This window comes from Ornithorhynchus anatinus, chromosome 17 (genome assembly GCF_004115215.2).
Source record: "Ornithorhynchus anatinus isolate Pmale09 chromosome 17, mOrnAna1.pri.v4, whole genome shotgun sequence".
In the NCBI taxonomy this organism is placed as follows: Eukaryota; Metazoa; Chordata; class Mammalia; order Monotremata; family Ornithorhynchidae; genus Ornithorhynchus; species Ornithorhynchus anatinus.
The window spans coordinates 4,866,412-4,879,056 of NC_041744.1; the positions used below are offsets into that span (position 1 = coordinate 4,866,412).

Genomic DNA, 12,645 nt, shown 5'->3' on the forward strand with positions numbered 1-12,645 from the left:
TTGACACACAGTAAGTGCTTAACAAGTACCTTCATACAGTGCCTGGCCTATAGTAAGCCCTTAACAAATACTACAATCATTATTATTATCACTATTATTATATAATATGCTAGCACCCTAGTAAACAATATAGCACAATACTATAATGCATTAGAATCGGGTAAATGAATACACAATAATGTAATAGTATGTTAGGATAATATCCTAACATAGAAGCAGCAAGACCAAGTGGATAGAGCCCAGGCCTGGGAGTCACAAGGACCTGGGTTCTCATCCCGGCTCCACCACTTGTCAGCTGGGTGACCCTGAATGAGTCATTTCCTTTCTCTGTGCCTCAGTTCCCTCATCTGAAAATGTGGGTTAAGACCGTGAGCCCCATGAGAGACGTGGATTGTGTCCAACATGATTACCTGATTACCCAGCACTTAGAACAGTGCCTGGCACATAGTAAGCCCTTAAATACTATGAAAGAAAAATGATGGCGAATAGGAGCCCAAGAAGCCTGCAGATGGAGGCTTTGCTCAGGAAAAACTCTGTAAGCCAGGTGTGAGCAGGAATTGTCTGTCTCTATTGCTGACTTGTATTTTCCAAGCGCTTAGTACAGTGCTCTGCACACAATAAGCACTCAATAAAAACGACTGAATGAATGCTCCCCAGGCTACGATCCACCTCCTCTCCGAGTTGTCTCTCTCTGGGCCGTGCCTCGGTAGAGTGCCGTGCCAGACAGCTTTCCCCGACAAGGGAACAGACCAAACCGACTGGTTGGGTTACTCGCCATTAGCGGGGCTGTGTCCTGAGCCAGAGGGACAGAGCCCCCGACTGAACAGACCCTTTTCTTCTTGTCACCTCCCTTGAACGACCCCCCATCCTGGCCGAGGCTTAGTTCTGGCCCCCCGATATCTAGGCAATGGGAAATCTCCACCCCAACAATCACACTTACTGAGAGCTACCGTACACAAAGCAGTATACTAAGCGTTTGGGAGAGTACCACACGTCAATATAACGGACGCATTCCCTGCCCACGATGAGCTTACGGTCTAGAGGGGGGGACACACAGCTGAGGTGATTCCCCTCCAGGCAGCTGGGAATTGGGGGAAATGGCCCCTGCAGGAGACCGGGGGGCCGGGGGGGAAGGGGAGAGAATCTGGGGGGCTGGGAGTAGGCTTCCACCCCCACGCTCTGAGGGACAGATCTGATCTGAGACACCCGAGACAAACCTCCCTCTGCCCGACAACGCTCCATGTGGGCAAACAGCAGGTCCCGAATCTGGAGCTGCTGGGTTCAGTCACAGCTGGGTGGAGGGGCACCCCAAGAGTCCCCCCCCCCCCCGGCAGCGGGATGGCACTTACCAAAAGGCCGTTAAGAATCCATCCGTGATTGCCCAGTCCCTCCGCCCTGCCGAACCAGTAGAAACTCTCGACCCATCGAGTAGTTTCTGCTGCTGCTGCTGCTGCTGCAGCAGCTGCTGCTTTTGTGACAACTTGGGCAACTTCCTTAAGATCAAACAAGGAACTGCTGGAATCGGATGCCTGCCCGGCACTTGTCATCCTGACCTGTGACCCTCCCACACACACACACACACACATTCACATTAATGCAGTTGGACAGAAGAAGGTTTTCCAGGAGAGAGAAATAGAGTGGGAAAGAGAGAAAAAGAGAGAAACAGAGAGAGAAAGAGGAAGAGAGATATGCCTTTCCCATCCTTCCTTGGAATGCTGCTCCCATATCCGGGACAGAGGAGGTCAGGAGGGAGAAGAGATGCCGGCTGAAAGTTGGAAGGGCCGGCTGAGCCATCTCAGTTGTCCGAGAGCGTGGCAGGAGGGGAGACGGCAGTTGAATATAGGTCCTAGGTGGCAGCCAGATTTGCAGCAGAAACCGGACTACCTGGGACATCTCCAGAATTGGAAACTGACAGAATGAACAAGACACGGTCTCTGGTGGACCATAAAGTCACAGGGGCACATGGATGAAGTTGCGATGTCGATATGAGAATGGGAATGAAAGGACAAGCCCTCCTGAGCTTTTTTTTAATGGTATCTGTTAAGCACTTATGTGCCAGGCACTGTACTAAGCCCTGGGGTAGATCCAAGCTAATGTGGTTGGACACAATCCGTTTTCCACATGGGGTTCGCAATCAATCCCCATTTTACAGATGAGGCAACTGAGGCATAGGGAAGTAAAGTGACTTGCCCAAGGTCACAGCATACAAGCGGTGGAGCCAGAATTAAAACGCGGGTCCTTCTGATTCCCAAGCCCGTGTTCTATCCATTAGGTCACGCTGCTTCCCTCCAGAGCTCCTGCAGTTAGGGCTAATTCTGGGGGCCTATCCAACAGGAAGGGGAAGGTTTGGGGTGCTGCAGAGTATGCGAGAGAACAGGATCCCGCTGCGGAGGAAGGTGCACTATTGAGAACACCTGCCGCCCCTCCCTACCTGGAAAAATCTTCCCTCTGCTCCCTTGTTAAACATCAGTGGAGAAAAAGCTTAGATCTGAAAATTGGGCGAGCTGGGTTTTGACCCCAACTCCATCAGTGGCTGGCTGTGAGATCTCAAGCCAGTTTCTTAACCTCTCCGTGCCTCAGTTTCCTCTTCCATCAAATGAGGATAATAGTGTCTGTCTCTTCCCACCCCACAGAGATACGGTGAGGAGAAAACAAGATCATTGTTGTGCAAGTGCTTTGGAAAAATGAAACAGCGACACAGGTTCAAGGTGTTATCATCTAATTGGGCCTTCTAGACCAGGGAAATCTTATGGGAGGAAGCCAGGGAGGGGTGGGATTAGGGAGAGGAGGTGTCTACCTTGGGGGTGGAGGGATCCTAGGGGAGGACAGAGAAAGAGAGAAAATGTCTGTGTGTGTGTGAGTGCGTGCATGCAGGGATGGTGCCTAAAAATGCTATTGTACTCTTCCAAGCACTGAGCACAGTGCTCTGCACATAGTAAGTGCTCATTAGACCCTACTGAATGATTGCTAGTCTCTGCAACCCAGGACTGCTCTCCATCAATGGCCTGAAGCCTGGGCCATGTAGGAGAGGAGAAAGAAAGAAAGCCTGACCAAAGGGAGCTGAATTGATGGTGTTTATTGAGTGCTTTACTGTGTGCAGAACACTGTACGAAGAGCTTATGAGACTACAACAGAGATGATAGACAAATCCCCTGCCCACAACAAGCTTACAGTCTAGAGGGGCTGTATGTTGGAAAGAAATGATTTAGCTGAATGTATATGTGTGCTGTGGGGGGAAGGAGACTACTTATGTAGGCAAGAACATCTGGACATGTCAAGATTAATTCCTCCTCCACCCCGACTCCAGATCCGACATCATAAAGGTTGACTTTTCCAAGATCTGACCCAAGCACCCCCGGCCGGGAGAAGGAAAGGGCCGCAGCAACAATATGTCAATCGGTTGCCAGGCAGAGGAGCCGGGAGGATGGTTATCTGTCACTCAGTTCATATTTACTGAGTGTTTGCTGTGTGCAGAGCACTGTACTAAGCGCTTGGGAGAGTACAATATAACAATATAATAGTCACATTCCCTGTCCACAACGAGCTTACAGTGTAGAGGCTATTTGGTCGTGATCCTTGATTTGGTCTTTCCCAGAACAGAGTCGGCAGCAACTCTGGATCTCAGTTCTGCGTGGGAGCTGCCTGTGAACCCAATCGCTCCTGAGGAGAGGGGTTTTTTTATGGGGAAATAACTCCCAAAGGCCTGTATGGCCCAGCCCAAGATTCCTATCCATTCACAGCCAACTTTCCACAGGCCAATGACTGGAATGGAAATCCAGAGGCAGGGGACTGAGGAGTGTGGGGTGGGGGAGTGGAAACCCAGCCCCCCCCCGCAAGGCAGATTGGAATTCGGTTTCTCGTTCTCCAGTTCCTAACAGCCTGTGGAGCCACACCCTTTGGAAGAGGGGGTGCTACCAGTTAGGGACAAGGAGACAGGGGCGGGTCCCGAGCTCGGTGTTTGGTTAGTGAGTGCTTGACTAGGCCTCAAATAGCCTGGTATTTACAGTCGCCGAGCGATTAGACGGAGCGGAGCTGATTAGGAAACCTGAGGAAGCTCGAAAGTGGCTCAGCCGGGGCTGGCCGTGTTGCTCTCCCGGAACCTCTCCGTTCCACCCACCCTGGGCTGGGTGCCACGAGCAGTAGAACGGGACTGGCATCCACCCTCACCAGTCCCGGACACACAGCTGGCAGAGGTGCGGCTCATCCCTGGGCCGTGCCGCTAGCTACGGGCCACGGGACCCAAAAATCAGGAGCCCGTGAGAGATCACGGAGTCCGTCCCTCTGCCCGAGGGCAGGGTCACACTCAGACCGGATGCCACCCCAAATCTGCTTCCTGCTCATGCCATTTTCCAGCCACATCCGGAGATGGGGTGGCCAGAGGCGGTGGACACTCAGTACAGTGCTCTACACAGTCAGTCGATCATATTTTCACTAAGTGCTTGGGAGAGAACAATATAACCATTTAAAAGACACATTCCCTGCCCACAACAAGCTTACAGTCTAGAGGGGGAGATGGACATTAAAAGAAATAAATTAGAGATATGTATTTAAGAGCTGTGGGGCTGGGAGGGGGATGAATAAAGGGAGTAAGTCAGGGTGACAAGGGAGTAAGTGAAGAGGAAAGGAGAGCTTAGTCAGGGAAGGCCTCTTGGAGGAGATGTGCCTTCAACAAATCTTTGAAGGGGAGTAGTAATTGTCTATGAGATATGAGGAGGAAGGGTATTTCATGGATAAATATCAGTGATTGAGAGATTGATTACAACCTGCCTCCCACAGCTAATTCTAGCTTCTCCCAGCTTCCTCTCTTCCTTCTCTCCCTTCGCTCTTCCCCATTCTGGGCCCAGGATGATTCCAGGAGGCCGGAACCACAGGGGAAAGGACTTGTTTCCAAGCCTCTTACCCTTATCCTTTCCCCGCATGCTTAGAGAGGGGTAGAGCGGAGACCCCGCTCCAGTGGTCAGCAGTCTCCACCCAACCCACGGGTCTCCCTTCTACCAAAAGTCGTGGAGGCACCCAGGGGTGAGGGCAAACTCTGGATGGGGGAAGTGGCCTTCTGGGTATCTCCCCACCTGATGGCACTTCCTCAGAAGCCCTGCAATCAGCCAGGCTTGCTGGGTCAGCGGGTCTGGGCAGAGTTTTGGTTTGCGGAGGGTGAAATTTTTGTACCTCGAGGATTGGCTGGCATATATGCTGGCCCGGAGCGGGGAGGGTTGGCGCGCAGTCTAAGAAGAAAGCCACCAGTGGGGCCAACTGACCAAACGAGACTCAGCTGGCCACGGGAGAGAGTTAGAACTATCTGCTTTGGTCAGGAGAGTCGGGGGACAGTCCAGCTCTGCAGAGACCAGACGAAATGAGTGGGTGGGCTTGTCTTGGACCCCTGGTTGGAGGGGAGGCTGAGCTTGTTGAGAGCAGGGATGAAGCTACCAACTCTGTTAAACTGTGCCCTCCCAAGCATGTAGTACAGTGCACTGTACATAGTAAGTGCTCAATAAATAAGATCGATTGATTTTCTGTCATGGCAACAGCACTCATCTGCCGAGGTCAGCCAGGGCATTGGCTTGGGAGGGGGTGAATGAGTTATCTAGGTGGGCATCACCCTCTCAACTTTCCCCTTGCCCCCCACTTTACTCCCAGAAGGATGGAACCGGCATATGTGGGTGCTGGGGGCTGTTTGGGGATCACCCATAATAACAGTAATAGTAATGGTATTTGTTAAGTACTTACTATGTGTCAGATACTGTTCTAAACACTGGAGCAGATACAAGCTAATCAAGTTGGACACAGTTCCTGTCCTATACGGGCCTCACAGTCTTAATCCCCATTTTACAGATGAGGTGCAAAGAAGTGAAATAGTTTGCCCAAGGTCCCACAGCAGACATGTGGCGGAGCCAGGATTAGAACCCAGGTCCTCCCAATTCCCAGGCCCATGCTCCTTCCACCAGGCCGTGCTGCTATCCTGCATTTCTGCCCACTGCCTGACTTCTTGTGCTAGACTGGTTCAGACAGGTTCCAAATCACCTGTTCCTTTGCCAGATAACGCACCAACTTCATCCAGGATGGTGCCAATTAGCCCCTATCACTAATGGACAGAACCAACTGACTCTACAATCATGAATCACTTCAGGAGAATGAGGATCTACTCAAGAAGGAGATGTCGCTGCCACCGAACCAAGATGGCTCCAGGGAAAATGGACAAGCACTCAATCCAGTGTTCTGCACATAGTATAGGCTCGATAATAACATTAATCATAATGATGGTGTTTCTTAAGTGTTTACTACGTTCCAGGAACTGCACTAAGCGCTGGGGAGATGCAAGCTAGTGAGTTGGATACAGTGCCTGTCCTTCCCAGGGCTCACAGTCTTAGTCTCCATTTTCCAGATGAGGTCACTAAGGCACGGAGAAGTGAAGTGACTTTCTCATCTCCTTTGGCTTGGTTTCATGGCATCAGGTGGGGAAGGGTCACTTCCTCTCAGAGAGGAGAAGTAGGATTGCAGCAGGCCTACCCATTACTGGAGGACAACCAGCAGGTCACTTGATTTGTCACCTAAAATACACAGGAGCAGGTGGAAAGTGACTAGGCTTACATCAATTATTATTACTATTACTATTATTATTGATGGCAGAACAGATAAACGTTGTCAGAGAAGCAGCATGACCTAAAATATAGAGCACAGGCCTGGGAGTCAGAAGACCTGAGTTCTCCTCCAGGCTCTACCATTTATACTTGTCTGCTGGATGGCCTTGGACAAGTCACTTTATTTCTAGTCTATTTATTTCTCTATGCCTCAGTTACCTTAACTGTAAAACAGGGATTAAGCCTGGAGCCCCATGTGGGACACGGGCTTTGTCCAACCTGATTAACTTGTGTCTACCCCAGTGCTTAGTACAGTGCCTGCCACATAGAAAGCGTTTAACAAACGCCATAAAAAAAAAAGTGGCAGAGCCAGGTTCAGAACTTAGGTCTTTCTGACTCCCAGGACCGTGCTCTAACCACTAGCCAATGTAGCTTCTCTGACAAGATAACACTTGTCTTTTGGGCCATCAATAATAATAGTAATAATAATAATTGTGATACGCCCGGTCACCTTCCACCTGTGTACTTTATGTTGATCGATTGAGTTCAGACCACTGACAACGGGTTTCATTCTCCGAGCTTTTCATGCCCGGAGACACTGCAGTCCAGCCAGTGCCTCGGGCAGAGGAGACCAGATGTCCCTAACAGGCCCTGAACACTGGGTCGCCAAAGCCGGGGGCTCCCCAGGCCAGGGAAGGGGCCGCCTCAGGGAGCCACCAAGTGCCACCGCCAGAGCGAAGGAAAGGCAGCTTCGTCCCCTCCACCTTCCAGCCCGGTGCTTGCATTTAGAGCTAATCCCGAGGGAGCCGGAGGCCGGGAATAACAAGGCTCACGTTTTTTTTTTTTTCCCTCCTATTTAATTATTACCCAAATAAATACTGCAATAACCTAGTCATCCCTCCAGTCCCGCAGCACAACAGCCTAATTACGCGCGTTCTCCCGGCTGGCTGCTTGCGAGCTGTACGCTAAGTGGCTCTCCTCCCTAGAAGCCATATGTCAAAAACACACAAGTCCCCTATTTCTGTGCGCACGAAGGAGAGCGAGAGGAGTTTTCTGGCAGTCAGCGGGATGGCAGACAGGGGCTCAGAGGAAGCAGAGGCGTCTGCCGGGTTGGATTCGGGCTGGGCAGGGATGTCTGTCCTCCGCAATCTTGTCCCAGGGGAAATGATTAAAGTGGAAAGGACAGGGGTTGTCTGTGCTCGACTCATGCATGCACACACATACGCATGGGTGGACATTCATGGACAAGCACACCCACATGTGGATATGCACACCCAAACATAAACATTCACACCCATACACGGACATGCACCCCCAAACGAGGACATACACACATACACGAACATATGCACAGACATATGCATGGCAAGAAAATCCAAAATCAGGCACAGCTCCTCAGAAGAAAAGGTGAGGAAGACGGAAGGGCCAGATCTTTGGAGTGTCTGCTTCCTCGCTCTTGGGGTGACGGAGGGGTGGCAATCTGTGACAGGGAAGTCACACACAAACAGGTGAAAGCCCCTCAGATGACAGGCCTGGGTTGAATGGTTGCAAAAGCACCACTGATAATGATAAGGATAACAACAGTAATAATAGTTGTGGTGAGTCTGATCACCTTCCACCTGCCCCCCTGTATTTTAGGTGATGAACCAAGCGGTCGGTTTTCTGCCCTCTAAAAATGGAGGAGCCTCTTCAATCCTACTTCTCCCCTCCGAGAGGAAGCGACGCTTCCCCACCTGAGGCTGTGAAACCAAACCAAAGGAGATCAGAAAGCAGAGAGGGAGAGAGCTTTCACACTCCGCCTGACCTGCCAATGCCTAATTTTTTCTAGCCTCCCACCTGATTTCCTGTAGGCTCATCCTGATTTCTCCAAGCATGTGGGCTGCTGCTCATTTTCACTGCTGAATTCCGCAAGCAGATCAGGGGCTCGTCTCGACTCGGGAAGGATTTTTCCAACTGCCGGTTCTGGGGGAAGAGTGGGCTGCGGTTCAAGCAGGAGACACGGCATATCGGAACTGTCAGTGTCTGGCTGGGTTTTAGAAGAGGCCTGTGCCTTCCAGGTCTCGCAAATGAGACTCCGGAATCATACATTTGTAGAATTCGCACTGGGACCACCCCAGGGACAGCCCTGAGAGTTGTGGATCAACAGTTGGGAGCAAGGATTTGACGGGCACTGGCCGGCCTGATGACACGGAATGGAAGGATAATGTGGGATTTGTTAAGCGCTTACTATGTGCCGAGCACTGTTCTAAGCGCTGGGGTAGACATAGGGGAATCAGGTTGTCCCACGTGGGGCTCACAGTCTTCATCCCCATTTTACAGATGAGGGAACTGAGGCACAGAAAAGTGAAGTGACTTGCCCACAGTCACACAGCCGACAAGTGGCAGAGCTGGGATTCGAACTCATGCGCCCTGACTCCAAAGCCCATGCTCTTTCCACTGAGCCACGCTGCTCCGTAGGGTCTATTTGCTCTCTCCATAGGAGCCGAAATTGCTGCCCCGAGTTTCCAGTTATAGAAATATCCCATCCTCCTCCTCATGTCCAATGATCTGACTTGGAGGTGTGCGGAGACAGTCCCGCTGGCTGGTTGGGCCTCCTAAATACTAATAATAACAATTACAATAACAGTGTTTTTTCATGATATTAAGTGCTTACTATGTGTTAAACACTGTTCTAAACGCTGAGGTAGGTACAGGTCAATAAGGTTGGACACAGTCCCTGTCCTGAATGGGACTTACAGTCTGAGGAGGAGGGTGATCAGGTATGAATCCCCATTTTACAGATGAGGAAACTGAAACCCCAGAAAAGTCAAGTGACTTGCCCGAGGTCACACAGCAGACAAGTTGCGGAGCTGGGATTAGAACCCACATCCTCTGACTCCCAAGCCCGTGATTTTGCCAGTAGGCCATTCTGCTTCTCATACCCACCAGAACTCCTCTCCCCCCAGCTTCCCAGCTCTCCTGAATTCTCACCTCCTCCAGGAAGGCTTCCCTGATTAATTTTCACTCCCAGATTGTGTCGCTCCCAACAGCCACCTCTAGCCTTCAAATTTATCAATCCATACATAGCATTTATTGAGCACCTTCTGTGCCCGGAACACCATATCAAGGGCTAGGGAGCGTACAATAGAGTTGGTACACGCAATCCCTGCTCTCAAGGATCTTACTATCTAGCAGGGGAGTCAGATGCTAAAATAAATCACGGTGGGAGGATGTAATAGAATAAAGAAATCTGTACTGAAGTGTTACGCAGAGCAGGTGTGAGTTTTTAAGAGGCTTTAGGCGACTGACACATACATATAGTCATAAATATATATACATACAACTATAAATATACATATAAACATATATGGTGATTCATGCACTTTATTAACTTATTTATTCAGTTAGTCAATTTTCCAAACTTTAGCTGCTTGACGCTGCACAACACAGGGCTATATATCTATAGCCCACTGTTATCTGTAAACAATTTCCTTTTTTGACAGATTGTTAGCTCCTTGAAGGCAGGGAACTGGTGTTTTACCTCTATCGGATGCTCCCCAGTGCTTACAATAGTGCTCTGTACACAGTGGAGTTCAACAAATGTGATTGAATGATTCAGAGATACAAACCATCCACCGAACCAGAGGAGAGAAGCAGTGTGGCCTAGTGGAAAGATCACAGGCCTGGAAGTCAGAGGACCTGGGTTCTAATCCCTCTCCACCACTTGTCTGCTGTGGAGCCTTGGGCAAGTCACTTAACTTCTCTGTGCCTCAGTTATCACAGATGTAAAATGGGGATTAAGACAGAGCCCTACGTGGGACAGGGAACCGATTATCTCGTATCTACCCCAGCGCTTAGTACAGTGCCTGGCATATAGCAAGCACCTAACAAATACCATTTAAAAAAATGGAGAGAAGACATCCGGTTTCATAGACTCTAAGTTCATTGTGGGCAGGGGGAACTTATCTACTAACTCTGTTGCACTGTGCTTTCCCAAGTGCTTAGTACAGTGTTCTACCTACTGTAAGCGCTCAATAAATACCACTGACTGATTGATTCTGTTCCTCCAGCACCCACCACTCACCTCCTGTAGGGGAAGGAATTTTTCCAGCAAGGGGAGGGGTGTCCTATTCAACAGCCACCCTCCCTGGAGCACTTGGTTCCATAACAAGAATAATTATAACAATTGTGTATTTGTTAAGCGCTTACTTTGTGCCAGGCACTGTACTAAGTGCTGGGGTGGAAAACAAGCAAATCGGGTTGGACACAGTCCCTGTCCCATGTGGGACTCACGGCCTCAATTCCTATTTTACAGATGAAGTAACTGAGGCACCGAGAAGCGAAGCGACTTGCCGGAAGGAACACAGCAGACAAGTGGCGGAGCCGGGATTAGAACCCACATCCTCTGACTCCCGAGCCTGTGCTTTTGCCACTACGATGGTGCAAAAGGCAGAGGTGACTTCCCATAACATGGTGCTGTGCACACAGTAAGCGCTCAGTAATAAATAAATGAATGAATAGCACAGCCCTGGGGCAAGGCTGATGCAAAGCGGATGCAGAGACCCCCCCCCCCCCCTTTGAAAGTCCATCGGCCATTTGGTTAACGTCTGATATTTCTGAAACATCCCAGCCCTCCTTCCTAAATCAGATCAAGCCTCCGTCTGCAACCGGCCACCAAATCAAATCTACCCCGGGGCTGCCTTCGGCTCGAGCCCCCCGACCTGGGTGTTCAAGTAGAACTGAGCTCAGACTCTGGAAGAGTCACTTCCCCTTAGCTGGAGGAGGAAAACTCCCCAATCCACCCTTCACTATCTGTCCAAGGAGGGCACACGAAGACGGTTGAAAGCTGCTGTGTTGATGGTGGTAGGGAATATGTGGGGCCTCTAATCCCAACAAAACAATTTTAAAAACGAGGAAGCGGCGGGTTGGGTCGAGTGAAGAGTACTACTGGCTCAGCCTCTGGCCCGCTATGTGACCTTGGGCAAGTCGCAAACACTCTGGGGCTCAATATTTTCACCTGTAAAATGGGAATGAGATACTTTAAAAAAAAAAAAAAGTGGTAATCATTAAGGGCTTACTGTGTGTCAAGCCCTGCGTAGACACAAATTTAATCAGGATAGACATAGTACCTGTTACGCACAAGGTTCATAGTCTAAGTAGGTGGGAGAACAGGTATCAAATCCCCATTTTACAGATAAGGAAACTGAGACGCAGAGAAATTAAGTGACTTGTCCAAGGTCACCCAGCAGGCAACCGGCAGAGCCTGGATTAGTCCTCCAAATCCCAGGGCTGGGCTCTTCTCGCCAGGCCACGCTGCTCATTTATTCATTCAGTTGTATTTACTGAGTGCCTACTGTGTTTCGAGCACTATAGTAAGCACTTAGCACTGTCCTGTAATCCTCATACCTGCTTTCCTCTCCCTCCTTCTTCGATGACAAGGACTATGTTCGATGTGATCAGCACAATGCTTGGCACAGAGGAAGAGTTTAATAAACATAATTATCCATGAAAACAGGTTACGTTAATCTCCCTTTCCTCCAGGGACCGGTTTATAGTATGAGCTTCACATCTTCTCCCACAGGCGGAACCTTGAGGGGGTTGAGGTGGGGGGTGCTGCATTTTCACACCTTTTATACTATTCATTTTTTCCTAAATTCTCAGTCTGGGAGTCCCGTGGGTACAGGGTCTTGGGCTGACCTAATTATCTTGTATCTACCACGGCGCTTAGTACAGAGTTAGGCACATAGTAAGTGCTTAAATACCATAATTATTGTCATTATCATTATAAATCCCTTTAGTCTGTAAATTCCTTGTGTACAGGGATCATGTCTACGAATTTGATTGTCCTGGATTCTCCCAAGTGCTCAGTACAGTGTTCTGCCATAAAAAAAGGAGGGGAAGGGAGAGTGTAGGGAAGGAGGGAGAAAGAGAATAACACTATCCGGAGAAAGCAAGCAATGGGAAGCAGGTCTGGCTATGGGAACTGACTTTATGGGGAGTAGAGCTTGCTGTAGGAGAGAGGTTCATAAGGACCAGGGAACCATCGGATTCCGCCCAGAATAATTATAATAATAATTTTGGTATCTGTTAA

At 49.7% G+C, this 12,645-nt stretch overlaps 1 protein-coding gene across 8 annotated transcripts in view; it reads right to left on the reverse strand.

The window, feature by feature from the left end:
• Nucleotides 1-12,645, reverse strand: part of RAP1GAP2 (RAP1 GTPase activating protein 2) — a 131,540-nt gene that overhangs the window by 43,772 nt on the left and 75,123 nt on the right. Inside the window, exon 1 of one of the 8 annotated variants that reach the window (XM_029081763.2) lies at nucleotides 8,412-8,519. The exons of the other annotated variants lie outside the window; for them this stretch is intronic. Within the exon in view, the coding sequence (XP_028937596.1) occupies nucleotides 8,412-8,465 (54 nt within the window). The 5' untranslated portion in view covers nucleotides 8,466-8,519. Of the gene's footprint in view, nucleotides 1-8,411; nucleotides 8,520-12,645 lie in introns of those variants that run through there. 8 annotated transcript variants of the gene reach the window in all.